We start from the raw sequence: 18771 nt of genomic DNA, 5'->3' as shown, positions 1-18771 counted from the left end.
TTTTTATAAGCCTTGGTCTCTTTTTCTGTGCAGAAGTTAGACTGTACGATCTCTATCTACGGTCTCTTTCAAAAGACTTGTGGTTCTTGTTTATGTTCCAGAGCTCTGGCTGCCTAATCTATCATATCTAATAGATGCCATCTGTTTACTCAGCATAGAGATTTCATATCACGGGGAAATATATCTTGGGACACCCTAAGATTTGTCCAAATCTAAACTAATAACGTGCTACTAATTAAGCTTTTACTGCTAACCCAATGAAGGCTAACTAACACTTCCAAATTCAAGACAGACCATCAGAAAGTTCAACCAATATCAAAATTTTGATCAAAATTCCTATTTCTTTCGCTATGACTTTTGGCTCATCAAATATCCAGGGGAAGATTTTTAGCATTCACTAGTCATTATGTGAACATATCCCCTATCATAAAGTTTCACAGATTTGTTTTTAATTCAAATACCCTCAAATGCCCTTCCTTCTTTTTATTTTTTTATCCTCATCTGAGGACATTTTTCTATTTTTTGTTCAGATAGAGTGGGAGGGAGAGAGGGGGAGAGAAACATCAACATGAAAGGGACACATCGAGTGGCTGCCATCCACACGACCCCAACTGGGGCCAGGGACAAACTGCAACTGAGGTACGTGCTCTTAATGGGAACCGAACCCGGGCCTCTCTGGTCTGTGGGCCGACGCTCTAACTGCCGAGCCAAACTGGCCAGGGCTGCCCTTCTTTCTTAAAGTATTCATATAAGTGACACAGTGAATCTGAATGTAACTGAAGGAGCCAGTGGTAGAAGTTCTCTTATGCACACACATAAATCCCATAATACACACATCACTTGATCATTTACAAAAAATCTTTTAAAAATGTAATAGTCATTGCCATGTTCCTTTATGATATGCATATTGATTTTTAAAAAATATAGCATGTTTGAATCAGAAATGATTAGCAAAATCCATTACTGCATAGCTCACCACCATATGTATAAACTTCATTTAATTGAGTACTTAGAAAAAATTAGACTAGTATTCAATGGGAAGATATAGTAAAATCAAGGGCAGTGCTGGGAGGTGCGCACTACAATTTAGGAATTGGTGTGGCTGCCACTGCTATGCTTTCAATCGCACACTCATCGGTTCCTCTACGGATCCGGAAGTAACCATCCTCACCCCAGCCAGTGCCCCAGCTGTTTTTAACAATCCAGTAGTCCAGCCCAGTGCCTGGATCTGTGCCATAGCCCACCAACAGAACAGCATGATTAGTCAACTCAAAGGGATTGAAAGGGTCATTCAGACCAGTGTGGTGGTAGATTCCCTTGTGGTAGTGTAAGAAGTCATCATAGACTTCAAAAGCAACGGCCATGGGCCCGTGATGGACCAGCTCAAGCTTCATCAGCGCTTCATTGCAGCCCCCATAGAACCCTCCCACATAGTGGTACTCGGATGTGTAGTAACGAAAGCAGTCGTCCTTCAGCTTGCACAGAGAATCAGTGCCTGTGTAGGGGTAACACGCCTCTTCCACCAGCCCAAAATCTTGGGCATATTTTCCTGCAATGAGGTATGGGAAGCCGCCATCACAGCCTGAGGAGGAATAACACAGAGTTATTAACCCTTTATTAGAAAGGGGCACAAGGAGAAATAATCCCATTTCCAATTCTTTCTTTTCTACTCCATTCATTTTTTGTTTTCCAGAAGTTGTTCCTAAATTAAATGTCACTTCATTCATCTATCCATTATCCTCTCATCCCCTATTTTTCAAAATTTATCTTTATTGTTGAAAGTATTACAGACGACACCCTCCTCCCTGCTCTGCCCCACCCCCACACCTTCACCTCACTATTGGTTGTACATATATGCATATAAGTTCTTTGGTTTATCTCCCCCACCCCTTCCCACCCAACCCCCTTCCCTCTGAGGTCTGTCAATCTGTTCCCTACTTCCATGCCTCTGGATCTATTTTGTTTGTCAGTTTATTTTGTCAAGTATATTCCACAAATAAGTGAGATCATGTGATACTAGTCTTTCGCTGACTGGCTTATTTTTCTCAGCGTAATACTCTCCAGGTCCCTCCATGTCGTCTCAAAGGGTTAGAGATCTCTCTTTCTTATAGCTGCATAATATCCCACTGTGTAAATGTACTACAGCTTTTTTATCCATTCATCTACTGATGGGCACTTGGGCTGTTTTCAGATCTTAGCTATTGTAAATAGCATTACTATGAACATAGTGGTGCATATATTCTCTCTGATTGGTGTTTCAGGCTTCTTAGGATATATTCCTAGAATACAGACACTGTACTCTCTCTACCACACCATCCTGTTGTCTTTACCAACAATGGCCAACCACACACAGGTAAATAGTGCTTGAAAAACAACACTTACCTTGAGCATACTGGCTGCAAGATACAACCTCTTGAGGACTCAAGATTGGCGTCTGAGTGTTGTTGGTTAGTATACGTAGCCTTGCCTCCAGCATACCCATAGAGGCAAATGAGTAGCAGCTTCCACAAGACGCTGGTGATGGGGGGAAAAAGATACTTAACCCAACAGACCTTTGAAGCACCCACAAAAATACACAGAAAAAGCGGAGTGGCTAAGATATATTAATATATTTATATCGAGCATTGCTGTTGTTGTTCATATGGATGAACACAATAAAAAAGAGTCCATCGACAAACACAGTTGACCTTAACGGTAAACATTAAGATTTCAGCTTTTTCATCAAAAGGCAAATGTTACTATATGGGACTTTCCTTGAGAATATTTTAACAGAAGGAAAAAAAGAACAAAAAACTCCTAACTTCTGCAAAGCATTTGACAGTATTCTTGACCATGAAGAAATTATTTATGTCTACAGAGCCATTAGATTGAGAGAAAACTATGGAGTGGTACAGATAAGCTGAACTTTTAAATACTTCTAGTAACACTTTCTTTTTTTTTTAAATCCAGCTCACCCAAGGATATTTTTCCATTTATCTTTAGACAGAGTGTGAGAGGGAGAGAGAGAGAAACATCAACATGACAGAGACACATTGATTGGCTGCCTCCCACACGACCCTGACCAGGGCCAGGGACCAAATCGCAACCCAGGTACATGCCCTTGACCAGAATCAAACCCGCAACTCTTTGGTCTGAGTGTTAGGGTCTGAGAGTGCCCCGAGGCTCCCAGAGGCCTTCGCGGGAAACAAAGGGTCAAAGAAAATTTTCCAGTCGTCTCCTAGCTAAACCCCCTCCCTTTCCTAGCAATTCTCCAAGGACATCTTGAGAGCGTCTTGAGCCTTGGGAAAACCACCTGCAGGGTGTGCGTGCCAAAGAATGCTTCTGCAAGGCCAGCTAACCGCTGATATCTGCTTCTGTACATCCTGCTTGCTTGCAATTTGCACCACAACCCCCCTATAAAACTCAGCCATACTAGCTCCTGGGGGCTGCTGCTCTCGGCTGTGTCCGTAGGTGGCAGACCCTGCATGCAGGTTTTAGCATAATAAAGCACATTCAAATCTAAAGAATTAAGTCTGAGTGTGGTCGATCTCCTGGGTTACAACACTGAGGTCCGGTGCTCTAACCGTTGAGTCAAACCGGCCAGGGGTAGAGTAACATTTTCTAAAGCAACTTGCTGGGTAGAACTAACCCTCAGAATGGCTCAGGTATGAGTCTATTGTAGAGCTGGATTTAACCAGGGTCAAGGATACAGAGTACAGCAAAGCCCCAGAAAGGTAAGAGAGTCATTATAAAGACGGATACGGTATTTAAGGTGGCCAGTGAGGAAATAAAGAGGTAAGGCAGGTGGAGATAGTGAAATTGAAAGCAGACTGGCTCCAAGAGGAAAAGGGTAACAGCAGGACAGCCACGGCCCCTGAAAAGTAGTACCGAGAGGAGAGACGAACACGAACGTGGCTGCGTGGAAGTGGGGAGAAGGACAAAGAACACAGCCTCATTTAAGTCCTGGATGCTCTGCCAAAGACGAAATCAACTGACTTAAGAAGAGTATGCCAGGAACATAGTTACTATTTCAAAAGTAGGAAAAATGTATGATGAGCTAAAATATGTGAACAACATTATTTTTCTGTCTCTTCAATATATGTGGTTAAGAAGTAAGAAAATATGGCACAAATGTAACAAAACTGGGACTTCTCTGTGTTATAATTCTAGAAAGACATGAACATAATTTTAATATTTCTATTATTACATAGCCTCTTTCACTCTGCCATGAATACAAATTCCACATGAAAATATGTATGTACCAAATCCAAGACATAGGTGATAAATGAAATCATACACAATTGATGGGTTGTTCGCTTCATTTACCAAATTACCTGAATAGTGAGCACACCCTTATGCACATAAAATAAGATTAGTGAACAGACAATATTACGATTCAAATAAAACTCATTCTACATAAAGAGAATGATGGCTTTGTTCACTTTAATAAATCTGATTTTAATAATTTAGTAACTGCCTTCCATAGAAAACATCAAAAGGAACATTATACATTCAAAACATGTTACCTGGAGAAGGTAACCGTTGATTCTCGTTCCTTCCTGAGTGCAGTGGAAATCAGGATACTCTATGCTCAGCCTCCAACATCCTAAACTCTACCTGAATTACTTACACTGTTTTCCACAAACTATCCTGTCAATTTCCTTGAGTGTTCACAGGAAATTTGTTTTCTTCACTTTGGTGCCTGATGCAATGAGGGAACTCAATGTATATTTGTAAAAGGAAGAATCAAATTATGAAAAATAGATACATATTTACATCCAGGAAAAAAAAATGACTTCAATGGACATAGTCAACTTTGACTCATCCTTAAGCTGCAAGGGAGGCAGAATCCTAGACCCTAATGTGAGCCCTCTTTCAGTAATTCAACAACATCACAGATCCAAAACCTAGAATCTATTAGAGCCCTACTACCCTTTAACTGCTACCAATTCTCCTCATAAACACCTCAGATTTGTCCATATCACATCATGTACTGCTTTTGCTGCTGAGGGACCACCTAAATTGTGAACACAAGGAAACAAACACTTGGAAGGGGGCCTTGGAATTCATCTAGTGTCCAGCCCACTCACTCGATAATATGTGTACACTGAGACTTGGAAAGAAGCAACCATGACCTGTCCAAAGTCACAAAGCTAATAGTTGGCAGGTGCTAGTTGCCCAAGTGTCGGCCAATGAAGGCCCAGTGTCCTTTTCAGTTCATAGGTCTCCATCTACTGTAATGAATCTTCAGATTTCCTTTCTATGTCATCCAGTTACTAAATAGACCAAAATTAACTTATACATTTTGTTTAAAACATCCAAATAACACTATCCTCGGAACTTCCCCACCTTTGATAGAATGTAAAAAAACTACATGAGTGACAGAAAATAGCCAAATTCAGTGTTCCAATAATGAAACACTAGGGTCTTTAAAAAAATTAAATCCCGTGAGAGTCCAGAAACAGTCCCATTTTGGCCATCCAGCATTCCTGACCCATGGCAGCCACAGAAGTAACCTCTTGATTATTTCCGATCATCCATCACTGTGGGAGGGACAAGCCACATGTACATTCAAAAGCTCAGAATATGCTGTGTGAACAGAGAAATCATGGGAATGAGGAAAGGAGATAACCTCCCTCAAGTTCATGCAGTTCCAAGAATGTGTCTGTCAGTTGCCAACGTAATTAATGACTTTTCAAAAGTCAAGGCCAGAGTCTAGATTCTAAAAGGATCATTATCCCTTAAGAAGAGTAGGGGAGATCTGGCCCAGAAAGAACTCTGCAATAATCATATTTCCACAATCCCAAATAGACAATGTGACCTTCACATGATTTAACTCTGTTCAGCTGTACCTTCCAACAGCAGAAAATATACTGAACTAAGAGGAAGGAGTCAAGACCCCCCCCCCCCTCCTTGCTTTGTCACTCAGCTGTGACTTGACTCTGGGCAAGTCACTTGATCTTTCTGGCATTTCTCTCTATCTCGTGTGTAAAATAAATAGGGTGAAGCAGAGAGTTTAAGGTTCCTGCCTTCCTGTATAAACAGTATTGAAAACAAGTCTGAAATGAACTACATTTTAAACATTAGCAAAACACTCTGCATTTCCTAATCAACATGACCTGAGAGACACCCCTCTTTCTTGAAGATGTAATAAAGAGAGCATAGCTGAAAGAAAAACAAAGCAAGTCCATCTCTTCCAATTTCCTAGCTCTCTTGAGCTTAAACCTGCTTTCAAGTGTAAAGCTAAAATCTCATGTGTCTGCCCAGTATCTCTTTTTCCATTTATCTTGATACGTTCTCTGCATAAAGTTGTGAATTCCCTTAACTGCGGCTAATTTTGAATTCTGGGTTATATAGAACACTAGTGTTCTTAAAGTTAGTGGAAATTTCTAAGTAACCCAATTAGCAGAAAGAGAAAAAAATTTTTTCCAACCGAAAGTACAGAAAACCAAAAGAAAGTCAAAAGAGGAACCTCTAAGTACATTATTTTCTCAAGTACTAAACAAGTTACTACAGATGAGGAATCAATTACAAAGCACTTAATCTATCAAATGCCTCTGTTTTTAAATTACTCATGTTTGTACAATTCATATTTATAACACTCATGGAATATGGGACATTAGAGACAATATTAACTTTCCAAGCTACATGAAAACCAATGTCAAATAATTTGGCTTTAGGAAGTCTAATTTCTTTCCAACGAATTATTGGTTCACTAGCTAATCAGATCTTTTGGGAAGTGAGTAGAACTAAACTTTTCTTTTCACCTTCTTCTGTGCTTCCAGTGAATTTTAAAAACACTTTCTCAAATCATTTATCATATTCTATTTTAATGTTTTACTTGCAGGTTTTGATAAACTATATGTCTCAAGGACAAGGACCATGTCATACTAGTCTTTATATCCTCAGCCATTAAAAAAATTACTAATGTATCTTAGATACTCTATAAACATACAACACAACAGAAGCAAGTATGTGCCAGGTCCTCATAACCAACACTGACATGCAGTATTTACTTAACCCTATCAAATAAGAATAAGAAATCTGTTTGATGATCGAGAAAATGTTAATCATCTCCTTAACATCAATCCTTTAATTTCACTTTCCATTTATTTCTCAATTACCTTCCAATTTCTCTCATTTCCAATCCCTCCTTTCCAAAGAAGCCCTTCCCAGAAAATGAGAAAGTGGGAAAGGATTTCCACACTTTCTCTGGAGCCGAAGAGTCCTAGAATAACTGGCAGAAAGGAAAGACAATGAGCCAAGACCTCCGGTGTCAGCTGAAGGACAGGAACTTGGCTGAGTGGCTCCACATGCTGGATATTTAGAACACTTTGTAAGAATTCCTTGAGGACGGAACTGAAGGGTCAGTGATGAATGCTGAGAAGAGGGAGAGGCTGATTGTCACTGAAATTTTAGGAAGGGGAAAGAACAATTTATCTTGGGTGTTATGAACTTACAATCTTCCCAGGAGATACTAATCAGAAGGTTTCCAGACAGCAAATTCTACACCTATTTTATGGTAACAAATCAGTCATGTGCACTGTAATTATCTTCAAAATGAGCTTAGAAGTAATAAACCTGAGTATTATATAAATGATTCTCCAAGTCATTGTTGGCTAAAATTTAGGATAACAAGACAATCTGCTGTCAAGAGCTTTAGAGGAAGAGTTATTAAATGTATTCATAGTGTATCCAATTTCTGGAAATAACTGGTAAAATGCAATTATAGTGATACTTTTGGTAAACCTGGGCTCTGCTCCCAGCCTACTCTTTTGGAAGCCGGGTTAATAGTTACCATAATGTGTAATATTCTGACATAAAATGAATGGAAAGGTCACAGATGAAAAAAACCTAACCAGAAAAGAAAATTATGGATCCATTTTCTGGGCTTTTATAGTAATTAAAGACTTAATGATGAGGTCAGGACAGGGAGTGGGAAGACAGATAGCAAAGCAGGATTCCAGCAAACCACTTGCAGAAGGAAGAACAATTCTAGTTGTACACAATTCTTTGTTTCTATACGAGTCTCTCCTACTAGGAGGGCAAATAAGGTGGGCTTACATATCACTCTGATTAATTAATTAATTAGCTACAAGGAACCTATATTGAGAAGGGCAATTAAGAAATTCTGAGCTCAGTTGGAGAGATTATCTAGTACCAGAGCCTGTCCTGGATTTAAAAGGAAGAAGTCAGTATCCATGTATCCATTGGCCTTCCATTTCTTCACTAAAGTGAATCACACCCATTTCATCTCTATATTCCCAGAATCTACCCCAGAGCTTGGCACATAGTAAATGTTCAAAAAGTGTTTCAGAATAAATCAATGAGAACTTCGACTTTTTTTTTTTACCTTGGTTTCGAACAGGGGTGACAAAATTGATACCACCAACATTTCTCCAATCCCAAGATGGTGGCAAATGCAAAACCTTTTCAAGTATTTCAGCTGTTAGTGGTGCAGGACTGGGCCTAGGATGGAAATACATATATGACATCAATGTACAGTCTTTCCTTTAAGGATTATTTCCTAATCTTGAATTCCACAATTTCAACCTCCTGGCTGGCTAAGATCTAGATTCAGACCCAAAGAGCACTTGTCCCATCAATGTTTCAATGTGTCTATTACAATCATGCAGCAATCTATACAATGTCTCTATTTCCCCAGTGGAATGACACTGGTTTTGTATATCTCTGATATGCTATTTTTAGTATGCTTCAATAGCTGCATTCTCTTACTTTTAACAGATTTTTTTGTTTGATTGTTAATCCTCACCCGAAGATATTTTTTCCTTTTTTTTTAGATAGAGTAGAAGGGAGGGAGGGGGACAGAGAGAAACATCCATGTAAGAGAGACACATCAATTGGCTGTCTCCCGCATGACCCCAACCGGCGCTGGGGATTGAACCTGCAACCCAGGTACGTGCCCTTGACCAAGAATCAAACCTGTGAGGGCCTATGCTCTAACCGCTAAGCCAAACCAGCCAGGGCTATTTTTACAGATTTGGACCAAGAAAGCAGACATGTGGAGTTAAAGATAGCCTACAAAGGATATAGAGAAATAGAGAACTTACTGCTGTCTGACTCAGGAGGTGGGTGGCAGTGATGGTGAGGTTGTCAAAGAGGTGAAGTAGGCACAGGAACGAAAGGTCTAAGGATAAAGTAGGCAGACGAGCTCCATAAACAGGACAAAACTGCTCATCATGACAGAACTACACCTTATATGATATGCTTGGTAGTAAGACACAAAAGGCGAGTTGCTGGGATGATTAAATGATAGAAATTTTCTAGAATTGAAAAAATTGTTCTACAAGCTTCTCTATATTACAGATTTAAAACATACCTACAAACAAAGCATTCTATTATTATTATATTGTTAATCCTCACCTGATGACATGTTTTACTCATTTTTAGAGAGAGAGGAAGGGAGAGAGAGAGAAGGAGAGAGAAACAGCGATGTGACAAATCAATCAGTTGCCTCTCGTATGCACCTGGCCCCGGGATCAAACCCACAACCTAGATATGTACCCTGACCAGACACTGAATCCACCTTTTGGTGCACAGGATGGCACTCCAACCAACTGAGCCACACAACTGGGCAAACAAAGCATTCTAGCTCTAGCCACACTATACTTCTTAAAGTTTGCCCGAGTCTGCTGAATGCTCTGTGTCCCATGCCTTTGGAGTGCTGCTCCTTACATCTAAACACTTGCTGCCCACTGCTAGAAGAAATCCCCTTAGAGATTTTCCCTGACTTCCGATTTTAAAGACTGCTGCTCATACAGCAGCCTCCACCCACCAACCCCCATGAAGACTCATTTCTCTCTATGCTCCATCAACCCTTGTGTGACGACACTACTGCTCTATTGTGGTAACATTTATTTTTCTGTTATTGCAAACTACTTGAATTTCTTACTCAGCTTGGAATTATCATACCACAGTGTTCTAACTTTCCAGTGGTTATCAAGTTGGTTTTTTACCAGGTTCTAATTTACTCACTGGCAAAGATTATATGTGGATTTCTTCATGTCCTCTGCAACGAGTCCCCAGACCTTCTCTCACACACTTCTCTTAGAGATGATGTAAGTTAATGCTAGGACAAAGCGGAAGTGAAATGAAACAGAGGGGAAAAAAATCACTTATGACTAGCAATCATAACTTTGAGAACTGTAAAGAAGAGAGAGCGCCCTGGCCGGTTTGGCTGAACGGTTAGAGCGTCGGCCCCCAGACCAGACAGACCAGGGCTTGGTTCCTGCAAAGGGCAGGTGCCTCGGTTGTGGTTTGTCCCTGGCCTTGGTTGGGTCGTGTGGGTGGAAGCCAATCGATGTGTCTCTCTCACATCAATGTTTCTCTCCTACACTCTTCCTCCCCATCTCCCTCCTGCTGTATCTGAAGATAAATGCAAAAATGTCCTCAGGTAAGGATTAAAAAAAAAAAAAAAAGAATAGATAACATGTTCCATATAGAAATGTCAGTTAGTTTTTCACTAAAATATTAACTAGCCAGGGACATCGCTAGCAGATGAACATGAGGTGGTCTTTGACCATATGAAAGACAACAGTAAGAAACATGAAACGTACAGAAATACCAAACCAAGTACAAAGAAGTTACAGCAATGCTATAAAACATTTAACTTGGATAATGTCTATGGAATAACTAAGGTCCATAAAAAGCTGTGCATCATGAAAATGTTATATGTAGGGCAGGAAAAAAAAATAAACCTTGGATATTTCTTCTGAGATTAATGAATAAAAACAAGGATACAAACACATTTTGGAAGAAAACAATTTCTGTGAGTTTACATTCAGAGGCCAAGAGATGCAATCAATCAATCAATAGATATTAACTGACTGTCATACATATACCTAAGAATACATTAAGAAATATGGAAGATAAAAAAGGAATTGAAGTTTGGCAGCATAATGTAGTTTCAGGACAGGTATCTCAGAGCCCTACCAACCTTATACAAATGGCTTCACCACTTACTAGCTGTGTGACATTAATCAAAGATCCTTTTTTTTTTTATTCCAGAGAGAAGGGAGAGACAGAGAGAAACATCAATGTGAGAGAGCAACACTGATAAACCGTCTCCCCAAACACCCTAACCAGGGATCAAACCCGCAACCTGGGTATGTGCCCTGACTAGGAATCGAACCCACCACCTTCTGTTGTAAGGGATGATGCTCCAACCGAGCCACACTGGCCAGGGCATTAGTCAAAGATCTTAACATCACAAAACTATGACAGTCTCCTATTAAAACAGGTATGAGCATACCCACGTCAAATGATTTTTTTAAATGAAAAGAGTGCTTAGGATAGTGCCTGTGTCTGATAACTCCTTAATAAATGATTAAGCTATCATGATGATAACTGCCACCATCATCACCTGTGTCACCGAGTGGACCAAATACAATGCTGAGAGGTTTAAGTGACTGGCACATAGGCGGCATTCCGAGGTTAACATGCTCCTTCCCGTCATTCCACAGGCAGAATGTTTGCCCATCCGTGCACCCACGGACAAAGCGGAAATAATGTGACGACTGAAGCTGGACGGTGTAAAAATGAAGACGGTGAGAAGGAATGTGGGAGATGGAGAAGTGGGAAGTCAAGCATTATAGTTACACTATACATAACTGGCTCTTCATCAATTGGGTCCAAATTCTTTAAGAATCTTTTCAAGCTCTGGACTGGCAGAGATGCCCTAAAATAATACATTTTTCTATCATTTCAGCAGTTGCACAAACTCCCTACACCTAAAGTTAAGAATCTCTGAGAATGTCTATTATACACAAAGTGTTTTTGAAGCCTGCAGAATGATAATCCTAAATCCTGAAGCCTGGTAGGTGTGGCTCAGTGGATTGAGCGTTGCCCCATGGACTGAGAGGTCCGGGTTCGATTCCCCACCAGGGCACACGCCTGGGTTGCAGGCTTGATCCCCAGTAGGGGGCATGCAGGAGGCAGCTGATCTATGTTCCTCTCTCACATCGATGTTTCTCTCTCTCCAAAAACTCAATAAAAACATATTTTAAAAAAACTGCTACTGAAAATGAGGCAGCCTAGACCACAATGTCTGCTTCAGTATTTCCAATTCTACTCAATTCATCTCCATATCTCCTGCCTTCTAGGGAACCTTAGCCTCAGAAGCAGCCCTTCTCCAGAAAGCTGGCCCTTCTCCGGACAGGTGTCGGTGGAGGGAAAGAAGGGCCGAGCACAAGAGTTCTCAGATCCACGGCACAGGACACGCGGCCGGCGGCTGGATCTGAGGCTTCGATCTTTCAGGCAGGAACCCCACTGCTCCTTCGCTTTATGAACCTAAGAATGGATATAGTTGGGCAATACTTCTCCATTGCCCAACTCTGATTATGAAGAGCATCTCATGGACTAGCAGTTCTTTAGAATAAACCTTGAGAAATACTGTGTAACATTCTTTTTGAAAAGGGGAAGAACTATGAGAGAATGCCGTTCACGGGACAGGAAAAATCTCCAAACACCCTCGTAGTGGAAAAATGCCAGAGCCTTAGGATGATCATTCTGCAGATAAAAAGTTAGAAAGCAGTTTACCAAGTTAACAGTTACCCCATGAGTGGCCTGTTCAAACAATAAACACTGAACTAAGGACTCTATTTATATGAAGAAAATAATCGGTGTAATCTCAGAAATTTGGAAAATGTGATAACTAAAGGGCAACACCTACCTACACAATTGATTGACTCCCGTTGGCTCCCCGGTGGTTTCCTCTCCCTGACCTTCGCTGTGTCTGCTTCTCCGAGGCCAGTTATGGTGTCACGGAAATATCCTGGGCTGAGGTTAAGGTGCTAGCTACTCTGACAGATCCCGCTGTGGCTCTGAAAGAATTGTTTAAATCTACCGAATTCCTGACTATATAAATTAAAAGTATTACAACCTGATTTCCCAAAGTAAGAATACACCACAGGGTGTGTAAGGTAAGGACAGAAAATGTTACTTCTGGCTAAGGAGAGTAGCAGGGTAGACGGGTAAACAAGGAACCTTTTTTGTTGGACCTTAAAACAGAGAGAGGATTTTGAGATTTTTATAGGTGGCAAATTTGACACTTATTAAAGGCAAGTGGAGGGGTATCTGAGGCAAAGGGAATGGCATAAATGGAGCTTTTATGAAAAGAAAGTTTTTAGTCATTGTGTGTCATGTGTTTGAAAGCAAGTCACAGTACTAAACATAGTTGTGGTCAAATGTATATGACTTTGGTTACCAGGTTAAATTTATTTATTAGACAATAGGTAGTAACACAATCACAGCTGAGTGCAGAAAGATGAAACTGGCAATACTTTGTAGAGAATGGAGACAGAGAAGGAAAGAGACCAAGGGGACGGGAGGCAGGAAAAGAGACAACACACGGCAGGAAAGAGACAATAAAACTAATGAAGCCAGCACTTAGAAAATGGAAAGGGAGTCATGGAATCGGCAGATGCTATCAAAGCAAAACCCACAGATAGAACTTGGAGAGCATCAGAGTGTGCATGAACAGGAGAGGAAAATGGTCAGGAAAAAAGATAACAGGCCCTGGCCAGTGTGGCTCAGTTGGTTGGAGCATGGTCCCACACCCCAAAAGCTGATGGGTTCGAATCTTGGTCAGGGCACATACTTAGGTTTCGGGCTCAATTCCTGGTCGGGCACTTGGGGGAGGCAATTGCTAGATGGTTTCTCTCTCACTTCGATGTTCCTTTCTCTCTCTCTCCCCTCCTCTCTCTAAAATCAATAATAGTAATAAAAAGATCACAGAAAACACTTAAGTTGGGATGACCAGTAAAATGGGGGGCAACCCACTAATAACTACCTATCTTTATTAGTGGTGAAGAGAAGTGCTTTATTACCTGGGGAGCCTTCCTCCACCACCTCTCCTCATCATCTCTGTCAGGGTAAGAGTCTCATATTCCATGTATGTGGTTGCAGTCCAAGATTTCTGAGCAGCATTGATCGCTTTCACAAAGTCATGATTATATTTGTAGAGCCGATTAGAATGCCTGCCAACAAAAATAAGATAGCTTTAGGTACATTCTTTGCTGATGTAAAGAGACTCCATTGAAAAGCACTCAGATACTCAGGGACAAAAAGGAAAATGGTATAATCTTTCAGGGAGGCAGTTTTTTGTTTTTGTTTTTGTAATGTAACATCAGGACTTTATTCAAGTCTTCAAAACGGTCTATTCTAAAATAAAAACCCACACATGAAGAACCCCACAATACAGAGAGAAGCACATGGCGCTCTTTTCCAGTCAATGGGAAGACAACATCACATTTACAGAACACAAAATTTAGATAACCTGAAACTGTAAGGTAAAATAAAATCCAGTTTCAGAAAACAAAAATCCAAATGTTAAGGGTCCCAGAACGATCCTTAACCCTAAAGGACTCCACAGTCCTCAAGTCCTTCTGCAGTGAGACGTGTAGAACACAACCCCATCAACCCGTCTGCGGAATCTGAGGGAGTCCTGAGGGCGGTACCAGACACCCCCACAGTAAATGGCAAGAGATTTTTGATCTGAAAAAATTCCCTTAATTTGGCTCTAAAAACATCAGGCTTTTGAAATATATTGAAATATATCATTGCTCCCCACCCCCCATATTTTAAACAAACTATTGTTTACAGTACAGTTTGTGTTGATACCCTTTGTTCAAACAAAGCTTTTTTTCTGGCACCAAAACACATTTAGTTTGATTCATATATAGATAACCTGTGAGTCAAAAGGCACAGCCCACTGTTGCCTGAGGAAATGCTTATATATATATATATATATATATATATATATATATATATATATATCTCAGTGGCCTGTAATTGGAATGTCTCCTATGAAAATAAAAGTTCAAGCTAACTAAGATGTAAGTATAAAGATGTTTGATAAAACACATTTATACTAGTGATAGTTTATAAACAACCTAAACAAATGTTCTAAGATAGGGACAGATTAAATAAATAATGGCACTTAATGTAATGTAACATCAGGACTTTATTCAAATCTTCAAAACAGTCTATATAGTTTATTTAGTAAAAATGTCTAGAAAATTATTTAGTGATATGGAAGAGTGCTAACACTGTATTAAGTTAAAAAGCAGGATAGCAAAGAAGTTTACACAAAATTAACCAATTATGTGGAAGTATAATATATAAGTACATTTTTTAAATGCCAACCATGGTTATCTACAATTTCTACAATGCACCTTTATCACTTTGTAATGATAAAAAAAAAGAACAAACTGTATAATGTATATAGAGCATGTCAAACATAACTATATGATTCAAAAAAAGTATTCCATATGAACATTTGATTTATACCCTTGTTACTAAAATTTGGTTCTTAAATTTAGAAATGCAGACTCTAAATAGCCAACCCAGACCACTTGAATATGCATTTTAATAAGATTCCAATCCCCGCCCCCCCCACCCCCACCAGTGACTCACAATAACATTATAATTTGAGAAGCAACGGTTTACAGGGTACTAAGTGCTTGGATTCAGATGTAAATAAATATAACATACATACAAAGAGTATGTTTACATAGTAAAAAAAATTGGGAGAGTTCATTATTCATTTAATTCAAACATGTATCACATCTATGTGCCAGCTGCTAAGAATTATAGAACTTATCATATTATTATGATGAAATAAGATTCAGTAGCTTATGTGTGACTCATTACTCAAGACTTCCACAAAGTTTCCATCTAACCTGAGTGACATCTTAGGCATATTGTGAACTTTACTCTCTCAATTCAGATGTTCATTGAGAGACCACTGTGATATAGCATGGACATTGAAAAGAAAAACATGCATCTGCATTGATAATGCTTTACTGTTTCCACCGAAGTTCTTCCCCACCTGTTGAAAAGTGTGAAACCAGAGAGGGATTTTCATTAAATAGACCACAAAACTGCCTGTGTTGCATGTCTCACAATATTATCACAACAACAAAAACAAATTACAGTTATTTGTTTCTTTAGACAAGACTAAATTTTAAACTGTAAATGTATGCCCTGAAATATTTTCCACTGATAAGAGTCACTATGTCATGGGCTCTAAGAATCTGAGAAGCAGTAACCAGCTCTACTTTCCTCACTGTATGGCAACATCAAGCGAAACATCATACGCTAGGTGTCTTACAGCAGTGACAAAGTAGGCCTGAACTACATTGTCTGTAGTGTCCAAGATCCCGTGAGGTTAAGGAGTCTCGGAGGACAGCTCCCAGAACTCAGGATGAGGGAGGAAAGTGACAGTCACAGGCACTTCTGGCCACAGATGATGGAAGGGAAGGGAACTGTCCTTGAGCACCCCAGTAGTTTGGAAAAGGAGGAGGACAACAACTCCAACCGGGGTGGTTTGACCCCAGTCAATGCCACTGAAGCCGAAAAGAAAAAGAGAAAAGCAGAGAGACAGATTCAGCCCAAGACCAGCCTCTGGAGATGAACTCTGCCAGTAGAGAAGATAAATGGAATAACATCCATGGGTGAAGATTTTTTTTAAAAAGGAAAAAACAACAACAACTATACACCTTCCTGAATGAGAATTATGTGGAACATGATGACAACATATTCTGATCTGATTTTCGCCCAGAATTCCTTTTATGAGCTCTCTGGCACCTGGCTGGCTGCCCCAATGGCACTGTAGTGTTAAGCGGTCTCAAGTCGGAAACTGGCGGGTTCATCAGTGCCATCCCAGCAAACATCCACACCTGTGGCACAGAGAAGCTGGTGGAGATCAACGTCCTGTGTGTCCACAAGAAGCTGCATTCCAAGAGCTTGACTCTAGCCCTGATCCGTGCGATAACCAGGCAGGTTCACCTACAGGACATTTTCCAAGCTGTTGACACTGCCAGGGTGAAATTAACAAAGCCTGGCCGCACCTGCAGGTGCTGGCATTTGGTCCCTAAACCCACGTAAGCTGATTAAAGTGAAATTTTCCCACTGGAGCAGGAATAGGACCATGCAGCTTACCACGAAGCTCTATAGACTGCCAATTTCCCAAGACAGCTGCTGGACTGTGACCAATGGGAAAAAGGAATTCCCATAGTGCACCAGCTCCTCACTGGGTATCTGAAGCAGTTTCACCTCACACCACTCATGAGTCAGAGGAGCACGAGTTCTCACCCCAGGAGAAGATCATTGACACTTATGTGATGGAGAATGCAAGCAGTATGGTGACTGAGTCCCTGAGCTTTTATACACTTCCCTCCACCATCATGAACCATCCAACCCACAAGACTCTGAAGGCAGCTTATTCTTTACAATGTTCACATCCAGACCCCTCTTTAGACCTCATGAGGAACACCCTTGTTCTCGCCAGATTGAAAGGGTATGGCGTGTTCAATGCACTGGACCTCATGCAGAACAAAATCTTCCTGGAGAAGCTCAAGTTTGGCTCAAGGGACAGCAACCTGCAGTATTATCTTTACAATTGGAAGTGTCCCCGCACAGGGGCAGAGAAGGTTGGGCTGGTGTTCCAATAAACAGCTGCCAGTGAGATTCTGGATAAAGCCACTGAGAATTCAAACCAGGAAATGGAACCCCACCACTTGTAGGTCTAATTTTCATAAATGTGCAATCCGTGGGAGCCCAAAGGGGACAGAGGCGAATCAGCTTTACCAAACTGCTACTGAACGTGACCACTGTAATGCAATGGCATAAGCTGCATGATGTCACAGCTGGCCATGTCTCTGGTCTCCCTGTTTCCCATTTAATCACATCCTTATGCAGCTGTGATCAAGGGAATGTAACTGCTGAAAACTAGCTCATGACTGGCATATTATGGAGTTAATGAGCCTGGCTGGTGTGGCTCAGTTGGTTGAGTGTCATCCCATGCACCAAGAGTTCACCATTTAGATTCCCTGTCAGGGCTCACACCAGGGTCATGGGCTCGATCCCTGGTGGTGGTGGTGGTGGGGGGGGTGTGTGTGTAGAAGGAAGCTGATGGATGTTTGTCTCTCATCAGTGTTTCTATCTCTCTCTCCATCTCACTTTCTCTCTCTTTAAAATCAATAAAAACATATTTTTAAAAAACAATAAAATAAAAAATCTAATGAGATTAATAATAATGTACCTTACTATGGGTTAGCAGATCATTAAGAGCTGAAGGAGATATTGAGAGTAATTTTGTTCCAAATGCTTATTTTACAGGTGAGGCAACACGTGTTCTGAGCCCTCCAGGTAGCAGCTTAGCTTCCTCACTAAATGAGGTCAACACTTCCCCGGACAAGTGCAGCATTTTGTCTCCTACCTCTCTGCTGAAGCCATTCTCTGCTCGTGTGGGCTGTTTAGATGAGTTGTTCATGTGCACTTTCAGGGGATTTCACAATGAAATAAAATAGAAAAAGTTGCTACCAATAATATTTATTTTTCTTTTCCTTCCCAGAAAAACAAAAGTCTGAAATCTCTTGTTTGTGTGATTCAGTTACCTCAAGGGCACCTAACTTAACAAAAATATTAACTGCATGTCATAGGCTGAATTGCATCTCTCAAAATTTATAAGCTGAAGTCCTAACCTCCACCACCTCAGCATGTGGCTGTATTTGGAGATAGGGCTTTTAAAGAAGAAATTAAGGTAAAAAGAGATCATATACGTGAACCCTAATCCAATATGAATGGTGTTCGTTTAAGAAGTGGAAATGAGGACTCAGAGGACAATCATATGAGGACACAGAGAGAAGGGGGCTGTCTGCAAGCCAAGGAGAGAAGCCTCAGAGGAAACCAAACCTGCCAACACCTTAATCTTGGACTTCTAGCTTCCAGAACTGTGAGGAAATAAATGTCTGTTGTTTAAGCCATTTG

General features: G+C 40.6%; 1 protein-coding gene across 9 annotated transcripts in view; it reads right to left on the bottom strand.

The window, feature by feature from the left end:
* Nucleotides 1–667: 667 nt before the first annotated feature.
* Nucleotides 668–18771, bottom strand: part of CTSC (cathepsin C) — a 94739-nt gene continuing 76635 nt past the window's right edge. For 4 of the 9 annotated variants that reach the window (XM_036258133.1, XM_036258132.1, XM_036258134.1 and 1 more), the window contains exons 4-7: nt 13827–13976; nt 8333–8448; nt 2383–2514; nt 673–1582 (exon numbers count right to left, since the gene is read on the bottom strand). In XM_036258133.1, coding sequence (XP_036114026.1) covers nt 1080–1582; nt 2383–2514; nt 8333–8448; nt 13827–13976 — 901 coding nt within the window. In that variant the 3' untranslated portion in view covers nt 673–1079. Of the gene's footprint in view, nt 1583–2382; nt 2515–8332; nt 8449–13826; nt 13977–18771 lie in introns of all 9 variants that reach the window. The other 5 variants (XM_036258129.1, XM_036258131.1, XM_036258136.1 and 2 more) reach the window with 2 other exon arrangements.

The sequence above is a fragment of the Molossus molossus genome, unplaced genomic scaffold (assembly GCF_014108415.1).
Source record: "Molossus molossus isolate mMolMol1 unplaced genomic scaffold, mMolMol1.p scaffold_m16_p_13, whole genome shotgun sequence".
Taxonomy (NCBI): domain Eukaryota; kingdom Metazoa; phylum Chordata; class Mammalia; order Chiroptera; family Molossidae; genus Molossus; species Molossus molossus.
The sequence above is the reverse complement of the archived record's forward strand: the minus strand, read 5'-3'. Positions and strand labels throughout refer to the sequence as shown.